At 37.8% G+C, this 22,497-nt stretch overlaps 1 protein-coding gene across 3 annotated transcripts in view; it reads left to right on the top strand.

Annotated features, from left to right (window-relative positions):
* Ets65A (DNA-binding protein D-ETS-3) overlaps positions 1-22,497 on the top strand; it is a 39,820-nt gene that overhangs the window by 6,621 nt on the left and 10,702 nt on the right. For 2 of the 3 annotated variants that reach the window (XM_011316785.1, XM_011316784.1), the window contains exon 3: positions 18,022-18,081. In XM_011316785.1, the coding sequence (XP_011315087.1) occupies positions 18,022-18,081 (60 nt within the window). Of the gene's footprint in view, positions 1-16,319; positions 16,759-18,021; positions 18,082-22,497 lie in introns of those variants that run through there. The other variant, XM_011316786.1, reaches the window with a different exon arrangement.

Below are 22,497 nucleotides of genomic sequence, written 5' to 3'. Positions count from 1 at the left end.
ATATTATATGTACTATATCATCTTGAATTTCTCTGATAAAGGTATCATCGCAAAACGTCACGTGAATTTTTTTAATTAAGGAATCAAGTTATAAATTATTATAAATTGCGATGGAGACATTTGGGTTTCATTTTACGGATTATTTTGTATTATTTTGTCAATTCAGTATAAAATGACGTAGGAGATAATAGTAGAGTAAAATATGAAGAAAAAAGAATATTTATTCGATGAAAATTCCTTTCCCCGCATGACTCTTCCGGAATTCGCGTAAAAATAATCAAAAAGGATCTGAAATTCCTGTCAAAAAATCGCTGTCAATTAATCAGTCAATTTCTTTAAAAATTCAATGACAAATCGATTGTCCAATCTACATGACGACATAAATAAACGGAAATATTAAAAATCCTGGTAATTAATCCAGTAAAAAAATCCACAGTAAAAAGTGAATGACTAGTACGAATATTTCAGATTTTTAGCAGTAAATTTTAGAACATCGAATGAACTCCGGAAAAAATTGAGGATCAGTCCCGTAAATTTTGTTGCCCTGCGCAGTAAATATTCCGGAGAACTGCAATGATTTTTCATGAATTATACATGATTTTTAATCAGGGCAGTGCCATATCCCGCGTTTACTAATACAAGACCAGTAATTTTTCGTGCATATTTCCCTCCATATAAATATTGAACTCTTATCACCTGAATTAATCAAATAACCGATAAATTTGAAAGCGGATTATTGCCTTGCCAATAATCAGTTAATGACGAGAGATATAGTTCATGCCTCGATATAACCGTCACATTATATATACATATTCCACGTTACATATTCAGTATGTAACATTATCTCGATCTATCTTCAGGTGCTATAACAATAATCGGATAAGCGTAATACACTCGGTTGTCATGTAGATATCGGTGAATTTTGGTGCAGCCTCCGTGGCGATTATGGCAAGATGGTGGTTCGATGATGGCGGCCGTTTTGCCCAGAGGGATGATACGAGAAGAGAGAGACAGGGGAGGAGTGGTTACGGGGGTTAGCCAGTCGGGTATCCATGACAACCGAGCCCGCCCCACGGAACTACCCTCTGGGATCCCGGATCTTCCCCAGCTACAACCTACAGCTACAACCCCTCACCCCACCTATTTCATACCCCCAGTTTCAACATCTCAACTCACTATCTTGTACTATCATGTACTCGTCCTACCGATGTTTCTGCGTCTTAAAATCTAGGGTGATCATTTCAATTTTCAAAATTTCAATTCAGAAGTCATGACATACTACGGAAAAATAAATACTTTAATCAATTATATTAGATTTACTTAATTACTTAAGTACTGAATGACTAAAGACTAAAAGACTTAATTACTTTATTAGTTAATAATATATCACTTTATTTTTTGTTTGAGTAGATTTTATTTTTATTCAGTTTAGAATATTCGATTTTCGATGGATATCAATAAAAAACTTGATTCAACGGTTTTAATAACAATGTTAAATATTTTTGAATGAAGGATAAAATGTTTTCATAGATTTATTTCAAGTGTAATGTATATACTTGATTGAAGTATTTTTTTAGAATGGTATACTACGCTACGAGTGAAAATGAAATTATTATTTTCATTTCATTTTTTATGATTATGTGATTATGAATTATGATTATTGTTATAAATCCAAGTTCTCTGATTCTTTGAATTATTAATCGGTGGAACGAGACATAAATTCGTTGGAAAGTAGAAGAGAGAGTTGAATCGCCGTTTATCGGATCTTGCGAGGAAAAATAGTTTCTCATAATGATATTTTTTACGCGAAGTCCCTGAAAGTTTCAATAATTTTCAAAAGGTAATTGAGCGTTTTTATTTTTTCCTTTTAATAAAAAAAATGGGAAAACCTGTAATTTAAACAATCGACGGAAATAATTCCTCTTTTTCTACCGACGGTTGTTGGTAACATTAGAGTGATGGGATGGCATGAGACCAAAAGTTTTTTCACCGCTCTAATTCACAGAGTTTCATTGCCCAGACCTCACCAAAGTTTTTCCTCACTTAAGGTTTTTCCTCGGTCCTCCGTGAAAGTACAGAGAGGAATTTATTTAAAAAATTACCCTAACACACAGTATTCCCACCTAAATGGAAGTTCAAAATTTTCCACCAGGAGATCTCACTCGAATTTCCATAATCTTCAGTAAAAATTGTGCACAAGATAATTTTCCCTGAACAACAAATTCCATTTGCTCCCGCAATTTCTAATGAAAATTCATGAACCTCCACTTGGTCCACAATTACGATTCATTAGAATAATTTTTTAAATAAATTTTTCTCGTGCGGTGGAAGCGGGAAGAAAGCAAATAATAAAAATTTCCGCTCATTTAATTTGTACATTGATTTTGGGGATTGGATAATTAATGTTTTAATTGCTCTGATTTTAATGTAAAGCAATGGCGGATTGCGAGGGAATTTCCTGCAATAATTTATCATCATTCATGTAGAGCATTAAACTTTACATGAATTTAATTGAAGAAAAATCCCTCTAGATTACGTAATTAGGGTTTACTCTCGGGTTTATTGCTCCACTCGATAATGTGGAACGCATGCACTCAACTGTAGCCCTTGTACATGCGTACACATCTCGTATGAGGAGAATGTTTACGCTGGTAATTGATCTTTGGTGAAGCGTAATTGACTATTACGTGTTACGGGTCAGGTCATGAGTTGCATAAACAAATGAGAATGAATATTTTTATTTTTTATGTTTGATTCTTTGGTTGAGAACACCAGAAAAAATTAGATTCATTTATTGCACACGGATTTTGCAGTGAGAATTTTGGAATTGCCAGTATTATTATCGATTACGGTTGAAAAAAAAATGTTTTTTTCTTTTTTGTCTTTTTATTATATCTTTTTTCCGTCTCCAAGGATTTTATTGTCGTTATTTACGCGAATATATATTGTATGTATATGAAATCAATCGTCGGTTGGTGGAAAAGTTTAATTTTTGAAAAAAATCATTTTCCATTTTCGAAGGGAAAAATTTGTTTTTTCTTTGGGCGGTTTTTATATCAATTCCTTTAGTCTTGGATAGATTACATAAAAGACTAGTAAGATTTTAAGAATTTTCTGGGGAAAATTCGATTTTAGGGAAAAGGACCGATGACTAGGAAAATTTTCCTCCATTTCCAAATTTTCTACATAAAATCATGTGATTTCAATGAGATTACGTGAAAGGGTTATTTAGATCTTATGAATTTTTCCAGAAAACCTCGTGATCTCGATTTTCGAAAACATTTCACCTTTCCCCATTTTAAAAATAAATCCCCGCAGCCGCGGAGAAGAGAAAAAACCGATAAATTTTCCTCGGTGTCCATAAAAAAGTGAAAAGTTGATGACGTAATTAGAGTAAAAGGATCCTGGTGAGCATGACGCGTTGATAATTGCCGGTATCGGTTAACCTCGGATGATGGGGGTGGTCATGGGGGTACGCGCGTGTCGGTACAGCCGTTATGAAACCCTAGACTCTAGGGTGGCGAGGATTCTTTTATTTTATTCTCTCGTGGACCGTCGAACCTTCTCGCGCGCCCCCTTACTTCCGTTCATGTACCAGCAACCCCTGAAGATCGTGGTAAACGCACCGGAACACCCCCTAACCCCCATCCCCCAACCCCCGCCCATTGCTCACGCTTGAAAACCGAGAGACGTGGATAGATATTCTCAGATATTTCGTCCCTACTATCATTATTATTCGATTCCTCTTTTCCATTCGACTTTTGCGTAAAAAATTATATGAAAAAAATCAAGCGGAATATGCGGCACGGAATATTGGGGAAAGTTCTAATTGAGAAATTAAAGAAGGGGAGTAAGATTTAGGGATTATTGTATCTTTTTTTTAAATGGAATAAAGAATGTTATGGAGTTATTGGTGCAATGGACGAATTTTTTAAATGAAAAATTCAATTTCATGATTTTTTTTTTACCGAATATGTGAGTAAATTCATGACTTCATGGTTTTTATAATAATAATTTATAGTTGAAGACTATTGTTAATAATTGTTAATTATCAATTATTATTATAAAGATCGTTTTTAATTAAAGCTTAATACGACTTCTTTTTTCTGCATTTTATCTTTATGAAAATGATAAACGTTAATTGAAAGTTTAATTGAAAATAAAGAAATCTATATTTCTAAAATTATTATCTCGTTTATAATATCCAATTGAATAAATCGATTATAAACAATTCATATTGGCTTCAATTAAAAGTTGGATAAGGGCTTTGGAAAATTTTTTAATAGTGCATATAGCGTTCTTCAGTTATCGTTATCTATTCGACATCGATACACAACCCCTCCCGACATTACACAGACCATGAAGTAACAATAGTTTCAGCTTTAAGTTGAGCACTCAGAGGAGCGCAGCTCATTGCAAGCCCCGTGACTAATCATGATAGTTCCGGTCGGGAACGGCAGGGACACACGACTCTCAGTTCCGGTTCCGGCGCGTGCTTCTCATCCCCTGGACTCGTCTCTCCCTCTCTATCCCTTTTCTCTATCTGCTATTCTATCAGCTCTCCTGTCCCTTGTCAACGGCCGATTCGATACGCACACTCCTGCTCAATTATTACGCATTTCACAACCCAGAAGAATCAACCGCCGTCTGACAATATCGGGCCTTATCTACTTTCGCCATTGAAAAATCAGTAGAGAAGTGTTAAACTAGTATAACTCGAGAACTGACGATGGAAATTCAATGATTTTTATTTCGTTTTAAAGCTTAAGAACAGAACTTCAAAATGAATGGAAAATTGTTTATTTCCACTCTACCAATCCCATGCTATTGACAATTGAAATCGCTTCACGTTCCGCGATTCTCTTCTAGATAAGTGCAATTTTCGGGGCCGGTTTTTAGCCGATATCTCGGAATTGAAGAAACATAGCGATTTTTTAGTGCTTACATCTTTTGTAGGAAAAAATGAGAACTACAAAAAATGTATTTCTGGAAATATCGCTATCTTCCTTCAATTTCGAGGAATCGACGAAAAACTAGACTCGAAAAAATGCTGTCCGTTTCGGAAAAATTACAATTTTTGTAATTAATTTCTCAAAATGGGATTGGAATTCTCCGTAATAGGAAATTGGAGGAAAGTTATGATTTTTCATACCGTGGAAATTCCGGTATTTTTTCATTCCTTAATTTAGCATTCATCGGTTAGGAAGAATTTTCGGAGGATTTTCCCGACTGCAGAACGCGAACGATCAATAAACTCTGAGAGTAAAAGGGGGTTGCAACCCCTTCGGAACTTCGGTACTTGGACAATTGGGGAATAGATGGCGACTATAGTTCTGATCATTGCATCAATGCACGTTCGCTAAATAAAACCAAAAATCGAAGCAACTGTGATTTTCGGTTACACCACAATCTAAATTTTCAGTTTTCAATTATTTTTGGTCTAAACTAACCGAAAAATTTAGTTATGCCAAACGAATTTGAGACAAGAATTAAAATGGGGATGGGTAAGAATTTGTAACATTTATTAATCTCAACTGAATTTGTTTAGCGTAATTGAATTTATTTAATTTATTTAATTTTTACTCTCGAATTGAAAATTCCCCGAATATTTCAATAGAATTTCCTGATTTATCACCAGTAAAATGGACATGAATTTCCCGTTAATTCAATATTATTAGAAATTTCTTGTTTTTTCGGTTTATGTGACGTTTATGAATTCCAAAACAATATTCCATAAAAATTACGGAAAAAGTGCGTGACTGTTCCATAATTTTAACTAAATACAATTTTGAGTCGCAGATTACAGAACATTTACATAATTTTTATGAAATGTTCCCTCCATGTACAAATAACGGTCATAATAACCACCGAATGAAAAAAAATCTCAAATTACTGATTTAATTCCTTTTATTATTAGATTAGATTTTTTTCTCCTCAAAATGCCAAACAATCACAACGATTTCTAATAGTGACAGGATAAATAGCGGAGTAACCTCGTTACCCTGACGATTAATTCCTAAATCTCCGGTGACTAGTCGAAAAAATGTCTTGCGAACTTCCCTCTTCTATTGGCCCAACAAAAAGATTTTTTTTTAAATGTAAGCGCCACGCTCCTTCAGTTATAATCGATGATTGTCGAAATAAGGGAGTCGTAGAAGCCCCAGGGGAAAGTCATTACCCGGTTAATCGTGCGTTATCGCGTGTGTGCCCAATGTTGCGTCAATGAAGAAGTGACTTCGAAAGGGGAGTGAGCACATGTACAACACTGAGTAATGGTGGTAGCATGATATGAGACTCTTGGGACTAGTGATGAGAATTTGTATTCTCGGACAATCGTCAGTGTTATTCGATCAGACGTGAAGCAACAGATCGTATTGGTTGATCGAAGGGTCTTTTATCGTGTCGTTAGGATGACGGGTTTTAGGGAGAAATTTATTCCTGATTTTTCAGTGATTAATATTCAGAAGGTAAATTACTAATTTTAGGGATTTTTCGTACATACACAGAAAAGAGAAAAAAATTAATAAAAATTACGTGTATTTCTCGTAATTCTGGAGCGAAATGGAGTTGTCGGAAATTTTACGGAAGTGTTACGTAATTTTTATGTAAAGTTACGGAATTTTTCTGCGGTGTTCCGTAATTTTTATCTGAATTATCGGTGAAAAATTACGATAACGTCAATTAAATTTTTCGAATCGACTCCGTAATCGGTAAGTGAACTGAAAGTTCCGTAATTTTTACTAAATATTTCTGTCCGGGCGACGCAACATACCGAATTTTGTCTAAGAACATTTTTTATAGAAAAAAAAGAGATCTACAAAAAAGGTATCCATGAAAAAATCATGATTTACCTTCGATTCCGAGAAATCGGCAAAAAATCGATCCCGAAAAAATAGCACAATATGTAATCACAATAGGTATGCGAATCTTGGAGGTAGGAATGAGAATTCGTAATCTCGGACAATTGCCGATAGTATTCGATCATCCGTGAAGCAACAGATCATACAAACTGACCCAAGGCTTTTTCTCGTGATGTATGTAGTTGGGATAACACACGTCAGATGTCAAAGGAACAATTGTATCAGTATTCAGAAGGGATTTCACTGGATTACGTACGGAATTATGTTTGAGGAGAATGGAACTCAAAGTGCAGGAAATTAATTGTCGGTCGGACGTTGTAAGAGACACCACAACGTGAGGATTCAATTTCGGAGGAGATGTAGAGGAATTAATCATCGAATCTAAACAGATATTAGAGGACTTACCGTAATTGCAGTGATAATTACGTTATCCCAATGATTATCGATTAATTCCCTTCACTCAGTCATTCACATCGAATTGAATATTAAAGTTGCATCCCAAATGACATATCAGTGGTAATTTTTCTTGAATATCGGAGATTGAGGGGAGAAAATTATTGGAGGATTACTATAATCGCTGGGGTAAATTTCGATGCTTTAAAAATTCTACAAAAGTCACAATCTCTGGACCATTGGATATTCCGTAGTCTTTGAAGAGTCCGAGGAACCCAAAGAGTGCACCTAAAAGAGAGTAAAAAAAAAATAAAAAATGGTAGAATAAAAAAGAAGAATGGAGAGGGCTAGTCATTGAAAAGCTCCAACCTCCGTCCTCCTCATCCACCCTCAATCCTATAGGTATACTTCGTGTACAAGACAGAATGGAGAGGTTGTAGGAGCGGAGAGAGGAGGGACCCGGTGTTTGTGGCGTCCGCTGCTGCCGACAAAAAGGCGAGAGAATTTCCTGAAATCCTTTCTGAGGGGCTGATTGCCATCATTATCGTGGAGTGGGTAGTGGAGGGTGAGAGGGTACTATCGGGGGATGGAGAGAGAGGGTGATAGGAGAGAAAAAGCCAAAAAACGACGACTACCAGTGGTGCGCCATCTGTCCCTCGAGTGGGAGAGGGATGGAACTACTGTGAAATATGGAAATACGGAGGGTGGAAAATTTATGCAATTGTGGAAAAAAGAGGAATCTTTTTGAGAACTCGGAATAACAATCCGAATTCTTTCGAAATTTCGTCTTTCATCTATAAGGGCGCGGTGAAATTATTTACATTAATTTCTTTTTAATTCAGTTTTGCATTCGATTCACTCGGTTTAGGGAAACATTCGGAAGCAAAATATGAGAATGGAAAATTAGGTTGACTACTAAATGATTTATTGAGGGATTGTTTATTGAATAATCAATTATGGTGTATTTTTTTTTATTTTATGGAAAATATGAGGGGAATTGTCTTGAAAAATGGAAATGGGAATTCAAGTCCTAGATAGAATTCAAGAAAATTCATGATTTTTCATAGTTTTCACATAATTGAATAGAAAAATCAAGCATTCAATTAATTCCGGATAATTAGAACAGAAAAATATGAGGAATCCACATGATTTCAATTCCTGACAAGATGATTTCCCCAATAAATCATAATCCCGAATTTCTCCAACCACGAACGACCTGAATACAAATCTCCGCATGACAAACTTAAAAATTCCCATAAAAGAAAAACTCGAATATTGAAATTGCCATGAGAACTGAATCCAATGAGAGTGGTCAATTGAAAATGCTGTCTCAAATTTCACCACTGCTCATAATACCCAACTTATGTTTTTGTTGAGCGAGTGAGTACTGAAGGTGAGTCTCTCCATGTCGAGTGGATTTGGGTTGTTGTGCGTGAAAAGGAGGGTAGATAGTGATGTTTCGGTATTCAGTTGTGTGTTGACTCTCTCGGTGGAAGACTGGTGCGTGGCGGGGTACCGCGGCTGATCGATGTGTCGCCATGACAACGTTTCCGCCACCAGTCATTCAGCTATAGCTATACTAGCTATAATCTTTACCTCTACACCTCTATTCTATTCTACCCCCGACATCCACACAGTTCAACCCGTCAACGGTGTTGCACAGTTTGCTGCCACAGCCCCAATGTCGGCCCAACCATCAATCCCACCCCTTACCACCCTATCCTCCTCCTCTATCGCCCTCTCCCCCCCCCCCAACCCCCTTTTCACCCTTCTCCCTCTTCCGCCCCATTCCACCAATTCCACCAATTCCACCCCTTTCCACCCCTTTCCACCCCTTTCCACCCACTCCCGCCGCCCCACTGCATTCCCAAATTTTACTATTTACGAGTCCTCTTTGTCCAGTGGAGAACTAACGTAGACACTTCCCGCGTGGAAAATTATATATTCGAAGATATATCTGAATAATATCCGGATATATCCGGAGATATAGTTTCATAAAGTTTCTTAAATCAATCCGCTGACGGAATTCCGACATGATTTAAGTAGGAAGGGTAGGAGAAAATCTTTCCGAGTTATCGGATTGTTTTGATTATTTTGTGGAATCGAATTGTTTTATGGAAAATGGGGTACAGTAAGGTTTTTATTTGATTTTAGGAGGAGTAAGACGTTCTACTGATATTGAGTTGAGCGGAACAATTGGCTAGGGATTTTGATCACGATACTTGAATCAAGTCGATAGTCTGCTTGACTTGAACGGATTTTCGGGTTAATTCAAGTCTATTTAGATTGTGTGGGGATTCTGGATTGAATCAAGTGCATATTTCGACTTGAATCAACAGGGAAGTCCAAATTGATTCAAGTAGTAGTGCCGACTTGAATTAGAGATAAATTCTAGCTCTCATCAAGTAGGAATTCCTGTTTAACTCAAATAAGAATTTCAACTTGAATCAGGCAGGAATTCTTTAAATCAAATAGGAATTTCAACTTGAATCAAGCAGGAGTTCTTTAAATCAAATAAGAATTTCAACTTGAATCAAGCAGGAATTCTTTAAATCAAATAGGAATTTCAACTTGAATCAAGCAGGAATTCTTTAAATCAAATAGGAATTTCAACTTGAATCAAGTAGGATTTCTCTTTAAAATCAAATAGGAATTTCAATTTGAATCAAGTAGGAATTCTTCTTCAAATCAAATAGAAATTTCAATTTGAATCAAGTAGGAATTCTTCTTCAAATCAAATAGAAATCTCAACTTGAATGAAGTAGGAATCGCGGTTTAAATCAAATAGGAGTTCCACCTCGAATCAAGCAGGAATTCCGAATACAATATCGAAAAATTTTTTCGGATATGAAATGAGCATCAATATCAGGTCTATTTCAGGTTTCAGTATCCCGAGTGAGATGGAGTGGAAAACGTTCCTGGTTACTATTTGGCAGTTTCCGTTGGCATGGAAAACCCCACCGATGGTCAGTCAGTAGTACCACCACCATCTTCCTACATGCTTCCTTCCTATCTCCATCTCGACCATTCTTCTCCCTCTATCTCACTCATTGTCCCAGACTAGACCTCAAGAGGATGGAGGTGAGTTAGACTAGGCCGGGAGGATTGAGTGTAGTGTGACCATGAGGAGAGGAAAACCCTCTTTCCGGCCAAGGAAACATGTAATTGGGAATCGGATATTCGTTTCTCAGTAAAGAATTCCGATGGGAAAAATTGAGGAAAAATCATAGCAGGAAAAACAATTACGTGGGAAAAAGAATCAGCAGGATTAAATTCTCCGTTTATTTATCTCCGGACATTTTTCGCTTAGAATATTTCTCATTTTTTACTGAAATATTTCTGGTAAGATTTGAAATTTCAAGGAGCATGTAGCACTTTTACACATTTTTTTAATAATTTTATCATTAATCTGCAATAAAGTCGAGGCAATCCACAGACATCGCCATTTGTTCCTCAAGTATTCCGTAAAAATTAATTAACAATGAAAAGAATTCAGAAAAATTCACAAATATCAGATACCCTAGAACTCTGTGTTCCAACTAAACCAAAAATAAAAAATATCTAAATATATAAAACAATCATCGACCCCCAAAGATATAAAAATTTCCTTAAATTCCCGTCAAATTCCCTTCCTCACAAATGAGAAGAAAGCCCCGATAAAAATTCACCAACAAAACATCCGCTGCATATTTTTAAACCAGCTTTCCATAATTTTCATCAGCCCTTTATTCTCACTCACGACCGGAACCTCGACGTAATTTTTATTGAACATTCCCCCCACCAAATTCCCAGACTTTAACAGCGTCCCGATAAAACTGACAGCGTCAAAGCTACATTAATCCAGATGTCAAGGCTGAATCACAGCGATTATTCTCCTAGCCGACGTAAATAATCATTTATTGATTAACTGTTTGACTGCGCAAGTCGAGTTAACTATGGCTAATCTCTGATTTGTAACGCCTCCTTCTCACCCTCTCATCATGTACCCACAGTTTCTCAACCCCATTCCCCGACCCCTCATCCCCATCCCCCGTTTATCCATCCCTTTCCCCTCCTCCCCCTCCCCACCGACTCTCCTCTTGACACGTAGTTTTCGCCCCTTCTAGCGCTAACACAGAATTAATATCTCGCGAGTTAGCATCCTCCACCTCTACATCAACCCCCCCATCCACATCTCTATCCTCTCAAAGTATCTCCACCACACCCCTGACCTCCCTCTTCCACGTCATCCCCGTCGCCAGCCCCAAAACGGAAATGAGCGCGCGGATGCCTCTACTCTCTACTCTCTACCCCCCATTCCATCCTCACCACCCCTTCTTTCCACCTCACACTCCTTTCTACCCCATAACTCGCTTTTCTCTTAATTTCTCTTCGTCAATTTCTCCGTTGGCCCACCACTTTTTTTTCCCTAAGTCTGTTCCAACCTTTCTTTTTTTTTTTCAACTCCGGCTCGCGCCTCATTTTTCTTCACTCTTCATCTCACTTCCGTTCTGCCTTATTTTATCTCGTCCTTTTGAGCTTTCAGGACATTTTTTTTTTCTTTTGTTTTAAGTACACACGGAGTTGTGTAGGATAAATTATTTTGTTTGCCGTGCCGTGGGTTTGGAGAAAAATCCTGGGTCAGGTCTCGGGGGGAGGTGACATTTTATTTTGCCATTTTCGTTTTTTTCTGGTCTTTGAGGGCTTTATTATCATTTATGAGGTGAGTATACCGGAAATAAACTGTCGGCTAATGAAAGCATTCGATTAAAAAAAAATGGAATAGTTTTCCCATTACAATCGGAATTTTCGGACTGACTTCCTCCCAATCCATCCTGACTTGTTCCTCCTCCTCTATTTCTACTAAAAACAATTATTTTTGGTACCTTGGTAAATGTCTAATTGTCCTGATAATTTCCTTTTCAATCACAATTAAAATAGTCATCCATATAGTTTTCGATCTGATCACAAATTCACTATAAATCATCGAAAAACGTCTGAGATATTCCCAGATTTTCAAAAACCTCATGTCCATCGTATCGCAAACATCAACCTCCCAAGTCTTCCTATTCCCCCACATCCCCACTCGTATCGTTATCATACATCCCCAATCCCCAAGTGTAAACCCACTAGAATATAGCAAACATTTCGCATTTTTATCTGCTGCCCCAAAATCCCCAAACAAAATTCTTTTTCAATCAACAAATTAATTAAAAATCCGACAAATACCACAGATTAACTCTAATCAAATAATCCCCAATTAATCCAAAACTAATCCTCAACTATTCCCCAACTATTCCCCAACTATTCCCCAACTATTCCCCAATTCCTCATATTTCTAGAGAGACTTCACCAGATTTAATATTCAAAACCCCAACTTCCACTGAAATCTTCATCCCCGGCAGATTACGACGGCGAAAATATTCAAGGCTATGCAAATTTGAGAGAGTAATTAGGCAAAGGCATTATATGGACCGAGTGGAAAGTTAGTTCTGGGGTTATTACAATGTGGGGGTTAAGGGGGGAAGGGGGGGGGGCTATAGTGGGCATTGTTTGCAGGAACTATTGCGTTCCCGTGACGTAATTGATGGCCAGACAAGTTGATAATCCCCCTTTATCGTGAGGCTATCTTGGCCTGTGGATAATTAAAGAAACAATAGTATGAATTTAATTACTCGTACTTCTTTTTTACTTAAAGCATTTGAATTTATTGGTTCATTCAGTTGTAGACAAAAAATAATATATGAATAATACAGAAAATAAATGCATGATTCATGTGTATTTATGACGGTTTTAGGTTAATTGATTATTTATTATATATTTTTAATTCTGAGAATGTCAGGAAAGTCAATCGGCGGAAGGATCTTTTTGTTTATGTTTTTTTTTTTAATTGAATTTTTTTCGAAAGCCGCGGGATAGGATCTAGGATTTTTAGTCCAGGAGTTGCGCTCGTGGTGCCTCATGGAGAGGACAATTACTCGGACGGGATTGACGTTATGATTTTGGATGTGAATCGATAGAGTTTGGCAACAATGGTATATTCCTTATAGCATTAGTCGTTCGGTACTTTGTGTCACTGCCGGGTGCACACCCGGTAAACATGTCACCGGAACGTGTTTGCAAGTGTTCGCTTTAAAATGCTATGCAAAGAGTCCGGAATAAAATCCGGGGGAACGTCCCACTTCCACTGGGGCCACTTCCACCTAGATGTTACATGGTATAACATGAAAGGCTTATGTACGTTCACTGCACGGTTTTTGGATAAACTCCAACCTCGTTTAAGTCGTAAATTTTTTTTCTATCCGAAACTCGAGAGAAATGGAGGAAGGAGGGGTTGGGGTGAATCAACTGCTTTTTACGGAGGAAGAGGGAAGAGAGAGGAATTTATAAAAAGGGCGGGGAGAGATATCAGGAGAGGAAGTTTCATAAATTGTGATAAAGATTGTTGCAATGGAGAAATAATGAGATATTCTGAGATTTTTTTAATTCTTCGCTTCAATTAGGATTTTATAATTATGGATTGGGTCGATTATTTGAAATTATTCGGTGGTGTTTAAATTATTAAAATTATTGGGTTATTACTTATTTTAAATTAGAACTCCAATTTTTAGTTATTAAATGGAATTATGTTACCATAGCGTTGAGGTATAAACAATATATGATTTTTGGGAATTTTCTAGGTTTTTACGAATTTGAATAAAAATCAGTCATTCCCCCAGTTCCCCACTAATTACATGAATAATTATTGTATTATATAATTATTATTATATTATATAAAACCTTCCAACATAATCTAAAAGTCTTAATCCAACCAAAAGCTGATAGATAACACCAATCCACTGGTCAGAGTGTCCCTCAAGCCGAATCAAGCATATTGTTGAAAATTGAATACGAAAATATCTGATTACGCGATAAATATCGTGAGCCCTTGTCCGATACCGCGGGTGGGTTAACAAAGTGGTATGAGCTCTTATCTTGTTATGTAGCTCATGGATATTGGATGGGTAGAAATTGAGATCGTTGATGGTGTGTGGTGGTGGTTTGGGGTGCTTTATACCTACCACCCACCCACCCACCGACAACGAATGCGTTCCCCTTGAAAAGTATAGCTGTCTCAGTTACCCCAGTGCTTCTGGATGTTGGGTTATACTGCAACAAAACTCTCAACGTTGGGCAATGCGTCTCTCGGTACAATAGACCGTCCTGTCATGTTTCATACCGTACAATGATACTCACTCTCACCCACCCTTGCACTTCGACTTGCCCATTCGCCCATTCGCCCGTACACCCATACACCCACCACCCCCCAATCCTCGTATCTCAAGATAATGTGTGCGAATCATCGCCGCATGTGCCTCGCATCAGAGAGAGAAAGAAAGCATTGAGTGTTTGATTGAGCCACTTTGAGCACTTCTCTCCCTTTTTTTTTTCTATCATCCTCTTCCTTTGTTTCCTCTACCATTTCTTCCACAATTAAATCATTGCGAGTCTCATTCCAGTTGGCGCAGGGACGAAAAAAAATTAACACAAATTTTCTTTTGGTGGGGGGGATTTTTTTGAGAGAGGGGAGGGAACCCTCGCTTCAGTATCTACACACGCGCGAGTACTCGAAAGCGATCGCGCGTTAAATGCGCCGCCGGGTGTACGGTCGCGTGTCGAAACGCGTGCCCTTTTCTGTAACCATTTTTGAAAAGGGAGAACGTTTTTGGGTTGGAACTGAGATGATCGGTCCGGATGTGGAATCTATACTGGTGCTGTGACTGGTTCTCTGTGATGGTGACTTATGTTGGGCTTCTCGGGCTGGGGTTGTCTGATGGTCAGTTTCAGTCCGGAAGGGATGTTCTTGGTTTCTTTGAAATACTTGTGGAAGGAAGACCTGAGGAAAGTGTTTGCAGGCAATTAGAACGGCTATTACTTTCCCAGATACCTCGATGGTGGGAGGGCCTTCGAATTTTTTCAGTCTTGATCTATTCAATTTTAAAACCTCGGTCATTGATTTGAGTCAATTTTTATTAGAGTATGAAAAATTTAGATTTGAAAACTGGAGGGAAAAACTTGAAAATTTGAACAACAAAGTGACGGGGAATTTTTGGGGAGGGTTTAGTGTTTAGTTTAGTTTAATGTTTAGTTTAATTCTTTGAAGTCATTCTGATAATTATTTATTTTTTCAGTCCATACGAAGTTTCCATTCATTTCCCAGAATTTTCAATTTATTGAGAATTTAATTGTGTTTGACGTGGAATTTTTACAATGACCCTAAAAATTAAAGATTTCATTGAAAAATCAATCGATTCACCATGAAAACCCCAATTTCCCTGAATTTTCCAAACAAATAAACAATTGAACTTGAATTGAATTGAAGTAATTGAAACTCCATTAAAACACATATAATTAAAAATTACTAATCACAAGTGACTTTCTGACTGAAATTTCAAGAAATTAACAATTAAAACCACAAAAAATTGCAATTACAAAAATTCCAATTAAACCATTAAAAAAACAACAAATAAAAAGAATAATTACAAACCATCGAATCCTAAAAACCTCCCCAAAAAAATAATCGAGACCAATTCTTCTTCTTCTGAAGTCGCACACCTCCTTGAGGCCCCAAAAATCCCTCAGTACTACCCCCTCCCCCTTGCCTCCAAAACCTTAAAAATTAATTGGAAAAAAAGGGAAAAAAAAAATGCCTGGAACCACCACCTGTCGTGTCAGTGGCTAGCTAGGTGGATAGGTTTTGGTCGTTGGGCTCCTAGCAACCGAGGCAAAAGCTGTACCCTCTCAACCCTCAAAAAGCCGAATACCCAAGTACTATATATTCACCTCAACGGAGATGGCGCTCCACTCATTAACACCATCTCCCAATATTGCGCATGTGTGAATATATCGGAGATGTTGGTAGAGGTATCCACAAGACCCGCCCCTGTCAGCCCAGTGGATGGCTGGTGTCCCAGGATTTAGCTCTCAACCCTCAAACCGTGCACTAGATACCAGGAGGTAGATTGGGGGGCGGGTCTGAATGAGCAGAGGACAGGGTCCTTCCCACCCAATCCACCCAGTATCGTTCGACGTGGTAAACCACGATGATCGCCTCAACGAGTACACTGACGTCGCGAGAAGGTGCTAATGATAAGCCCATTCGTTTGAATTTACGTTAATCCAAATCAATAAGTTAAACAACATCCACGATATGACAGAAATTCTCTTCAACAACTGGTGATCAAAGACTGAGTGTTGTACCCGTTATTTTAATTATTAAACAATCAGTTATTGTTTTCATTTATTTATGAGTTGTGGTGGAGCTGCTGTGGCTGATAAGCTACCTGGTGATTCAATTGGGGAATTGGAGGTGTAATTTATCACAGGGTGATTTAAAGTGGACTGACAGGGGCCGTTTTGGGCCAGTTACAGGCGGTGGAGCTGTCATCCACCGCCAGCGAAATGCTGGATCTCAAGGGGAGCAGTAGCACAGCTGCTGAATTACCTAGGACAACAGCTTTTACCAACTTGTCCATGCTTTTTGCTGGTAGGTTTATTTTATCAACTGAAATATGCAAAGATTGTCTTTTAAACTTGATACTCAATATTGTTTATCAAGAGTGAAGGAGTTTATACATGAAACAACTTCCTCGGGGGTCTCGGTTACTCTCCGAACTTGATTATCTATTTATTTATTTAGCATGATATAAACAAATTACGAAGTAGATGGAAGAGATGGAAGAAATGGAAAGATATGACTGTTCTCCTTTCTCCCTTTTGTGGGTGAACTTTACTCATTAGCTATTCAACTTTGTTCAATAGTTCTAATCTAAAAATTCTAATTGCTATCTAAGAGAAAAGATCTCAGAATAAATAAATTGATTTCTCCTATTAGACTGCAGATTTCACTTAGGGCCTCCCAAATCTGCATCTCATATCTTAACATCAGATTTTTACACGCGATCATCAGCTTCATTGGTTTAATTTAAATAAGAAACTCCGGGTTGTCCTCCAGAATCCCTTGAATCGTTCCTCACGAAACCAATCGTCTTCTGTGGAAATCCCTGAAAAGATTCGGTACATCATAAAATTTATTTGTTAAACTATTAATTATTTTAAAGGTGTGGAATCAGAAGCATTCATGTAATTAATCAAAATATCTGATTTCGGATTTAGTTGAGGGAAAAATAAATGGGTCAATGCCGTATTGAGGTTTTTGATAATCAATTGCATGAGGGAGATGCACTGATATTGTGATCCAGACACTTGTGAATTATTATTGCCTAGAGCCATTGATTACCCTCAAACAGCTCGACATCCTGGAGACACTCAGGTTACGTTAACGGAAGCACCGAAATCTGAGTCTTCTGTTAATGGACAGCGATAAAAGTCTGAGAGAAAGTGGAAAGGGATAGAAAAGGGCAGCCGGTATTCGCGTTAAGGATACACATGAGATGACTTGTTTGCCGATGAAGGGAGTGTATGGAGGTGTGTGCCCCTCGGTGGTGTCCAAACTCCCTTGGTCAATGGTCTCAACCCATCTCGACCCCTCGAGGCCTCGATATGTACACAATCGCGCCAATAACCGAGGCCAAATGAAAATATATCTGTCGGTAAACATACCGCCAGCAAAATTGGCGACGGTGTTACCAATTTTTTTTATTTCCGCTGAGGGAATCCACGGAATTGGACGTTTCGTTGGGAGAATTGTCCTCGGGATAGCTATCAGGGTCCATGAGTAATAACTTTAATTTCGTGATTGTTTAATGGTTATTTAATGGTTAATTGTTTGCTTTTTTTTGGTTTTTAGATGCCAGCAGTTCGTACAAAGGAGGCTGGAGCCACGCTACGTCCCCTGCTCCTGGTCAGGGTGAGCAATCCTTATCATTATTTGAATTCTTGTTATCGGGGAATGCATGGAGAATAATTTAGAGGGCGATTTATCACGTGGGGAAATTAGTAGTTTTTAGAGAATTATTTCAGATGAATGTTCTTATTTTTATTGGAGGCATCATTCATTTTTCATTTTTTTGTGACTAATATTACCTCAAGAATAATTCATGATTTTTCAGATTGTTAATTATTTAACAAATAATCTGCATGCTCTCTATTTTTTGTTTCAACTTGTCAACCAGAAAAAAAATGTCGGCTTCTCCATAAAAAAATCATTTCTAATTTTCGGCGTTGATTATTTTATCGTGTTATATAATTTATGTAATAATTTTGTGTACAAAATTGATTGATAATTTAAATTCTCTGGTAAATTCGCGTCTCGCATCACGTGAGAGTATACCAAAGGATCTAAAATAAAGTATTAAGAATTTCCAAATTGATATTTCGCCAGAATAATAAAAATATTAACATCAATCGAAAATTCTACGTAAAAAATTGACAAAACTAGTTCCTCGCCGTTGAAAAAGTAGTTCACGACGTGCATGCGTCAGCCACAATTTTTCCAAACCCCCGCAATGTATTTTTTTACAGCCATTCCCAGGCTCTTAAAACCGCGTCTCAAATAAAAGAATGTAAACCATTTCAAGACCATGCGAAAAATTATCCACAGTAGCTGTGAAAACCAATTGAACCCTGTAATTGGCCATAAAAATGTGTTTTTCCCACAGACGACAAAAAATTATTGACACCACATCTATAATTTTCCAAATAAAAATTCCCGAAACACTGCACCCTCAGCATTGCCAATAATTTAAAGAAAGTTGCATTGCTTTCCAGAAATAATTATCACCAGAAAAAAATAAAAATGGCAAATAGTAGACAAGACGAATGCCAGCACAAATAATAAATGCACCGGGGCTTATCAGGCAGTTTAGCGTTTCGAGTGCTTTTTACACCTCACCCTGGGGCTTTTTATCTCATTCTTGTTCTCTTTTACGGTCGCACATACCCTCTGTACAGAGGTGTAAGGATGCAATTCACAGGATGGTACAGAGAAAGAGGAAAAAAAGAGGGAAAAAGAGGAGCGGTTGGAAGTTGAGGGACACACAGGGCGTGGGCGTCCCGGCGCTTTGTGGCGCGTTGAACCGCGGCCCCTTTGTCGTCGCGAACACCCCCCAGGGTTAGGAAACCGGGAGTCACCCACCACCATTATCCACCCTGACATTCTCTCCTCTTTTACCTCCCCTTTTCCTCTCACTCCTACCACCATCCACTCCTTCCCCTCCTTCCCCTCTTTCCACTCCTTCCACTCCTTCCACTCCATCCACTCCTTCCACTCCTTCCACTCCTTCCACTCCTTCCACTCTTTTCACCCCTGATTCCCCTCACCATGGCGATCCTCCCACTCAATCCCTCCTACTTATTCTCTTCAGCTATCCTAGGAAGGTTGGCAGAAAGGTTGGCAGAAAGGTTGGCAACCAACCCTGTGACAATCATTGCGGAGATCACAGCTTCTGCCTGCGGGGGTGCTTGTTATAAACGCGTGAAAACGACTTTTCTCTCTTTCTCTCTCTTTGTATCTCGATTCATGGATGCTTGATTTCTCTCTGTGGTTCTCGATAAGAGATAGGGGACGATGTGTGCTCTACCGTGAACACTGGAAAGCTCACTTTGTGATGAAGTTTGAGCACGTGATGTTGAGCACACGCGTTGCCCCGGGCCAATTGGCCAGGTATGAACGTGTTGATGCTGTGGTAAATCATGGAGACCGGTTTAAAATTAGTTTTACCGCGGCAAAGGACCCCGGGGGAATCCCCTTTGAGGATTTGTCGGGTAGGGGAGGTGGAAAAACAAATTAGGGGAGTCAATGAACGTGAAGGAATAGCGAGGATTTAATATCACACGTGTTATTGCCGGTGGGTGGCGGGGGATTATTTCGTCTGGAACTATTTCACGGTTTTTTTTTTATTTTTTTGGAGAAATTAGGTTTTTAGCGGTTTTTCATTTTTTTATTGATTATTTTGAAGTGTATAATGCGCGAATGCTGGTTTATAGATAATTTTTTAAAGAATTGTGGAATTTTGGATTTTTCAAAATTTTATTTGACTGAATAATTGTTGATTTTTTTCGGTAAGTTACAAACTCACAGAAAACCATTTTCTATTACAATTGTATTTTAAGCTTTCACGGAAAATGAAATTACCATTCGACATGAAGAACCCAATTTTCTTGAATTTCCAAAGTACATAACAAATTTAACTGACATTTTTAATTGAAATTGAATTTAAACTTGAAATTGAAAATTAAGATAACTTTATGATTAAAATTTCAATAAATATTTATCAGTCCAGATGTAAAACTGAAAGCTATCAAAAAGTTTTTCTAAAAACAAAATAAAAATAATTCCCAAGCCTCTTAAAAAACTAGATACACTTCTCAATATTTGTTTACTCCTAATATTTTATATTAACATTTAATATAAAGATTCTCTCCTACTACCCTCTCTGTATTTTTTCCAAATGAGAAAAAAAATACTTTCCCTCGACCAAAACACTAGATAGAGAGCAGCCATTGAATTATTCACCCCCAAATAACAGAGATGACATTTAATTCAGAAACACCCGATCCTTCATTGAACCCAAATGAGTGGATGACAAACGACGAAAACATCCCCATGCAACCGATAATTTTTCATAGCCACTTTTCTACGCAACAATGCATATTCGTCAGGAGAGAAAGCAATTAACCCTCACTAAGAATGAGAAAAGTGGCTCGCGTGACTATTGAAACGAGCCCTTTTTTATCCCCACACATACTCCTGTACTCCTTGACTAAGTTGGGCACAGACTGGGGCCATAATAATTACGTACCCACTCGGACGTGGCGCGTGCCAAACGTACACCGTAAGCCTCAGGAGAGGTTACGTGGCTCGACGTTTCAAATTATCGCGTGACTATCTTTTATACGTACGTTTGCTCGAGAGTCCGATCACTGCAATCTCCAGTCACCTCACCTTGACACCCACCCTAATATATAACTAATGTTTGGAATAATAATCCAAACAGAACTAACGGGGGATTTAAATTGTTTCTCCCTTTTTTTTCCTTTTTTTTCCTTTTTTTTTCGTTTTTTTTTTTCGTTTTTTTTTCCTTTTTTGGGGGAGGGGGTCGGTTAACCCTTGGTTGTGCGTTTATGACGAATGGGGGAGACTGAGATTGGCTGAGTTATTTATATTTTCTTATGTAGTCCCCCCACCCCCATGCCATTAGGGGTGAGAGCTTTCTGGAAATGCGGAAGCCTCGAATTATGTTGTTCATTTCATTTTTGCAGGTAAACAAGTGGGTAGATGAGTGCGGCTCGGATGGAAAATTGAAGTAATGGCAATTGTAATTTATATTTGATTGAATGAGAATTAATTTTTTTGGATTTATAATGAGTGATTGGATTGAAAATTGAGATCTCAGGATGTTTAGTTCGAGAATTACTGTAATTAGATCATGATTTTTATTTTTAATTTACACTTGAAATTTCAAGGAAAAAGGCTTTTTGGAGGTTTTCGGAGAATTGTTTGTTGATGAATTAGTTAAATTGTTGAATATTCTAAAATAATAATTAAGTAATATATATATTAAGTAATATTAAGTAATATTCTAAAATAATAATAAAGTAATTATCAATTATCACGTGCAAAGGCACTGAAAACCCGTCAATTTTTGAAAATGCAAACAATTCCTCAGAATTTTCAATCTATTAAAAATTCAATTCAATTTGTTCATTGATAAATTAATAATCATTCCACATAAAAACTCTATTCTCTTGAATATCGAATGTCGATTTTTTTTTATCGAACCCACGAAATTTGAAAATATAAAAAAGACACGACAATTAGCAATAATTCTGGTCATTAAATTGCTAATAACTACAATTTGGAAATTGAATTGTTGATAATTAACCCAAAAAATTCACACAGCGGCAGATTTAAAAATGACCGTAATTTCCCAGTAAAAAAAGATATTTTTAAGATAAACTCGTCCCCCAACTGGTCAACGAGAAATCAGAAGTCGTCGAAAGACTAACGTCAACGTCGACGACTTCCAAAGTGGAAATACAATCCCCTGTTATAACCGGGGGGTCCTCTCACCCCGGGTCTCTCATCCCCGTGCCCTTTCTCTCTCTGATTTTTTCTCTTCTTCCGTCGTATGGGGATGGGGCTGTGGAAAAAGGAGGTGAAATGAATGCGAAGCGATACGGAGAGTCAACCATGCGTGAACGTGTCACGCATAGGCACGTGACCATGTATGTACTACCGAAGACATAATATAGAGCTACAATAACCCCTAGGCCACGGACACCCCATACCAATATGCTACATGCCCCCTCTCGCCGCCCCCCC

Source organism: Fopius arisanus, unplaced genomic scaffold (genome assembly GCF_000806365.1).
Source record: "Fopius arisanus strain USDA-PBARC FA_bdor unplaced genomic scaffold, ASM80636v1 scaffold00009, whole genome shotgun sequence".
Taxonomy (NCBI): Eukaryota; Metazoa; Arthropoda; class Insecta; order Hymenoptera; family Braconidae; genus Fopius; species Fopius arisanus.
The sequence above is the reverse complement of the archived record's forward strand: the minus strand, read 5'-3'. Positions and strand labels throughout refer to the sequence as shown.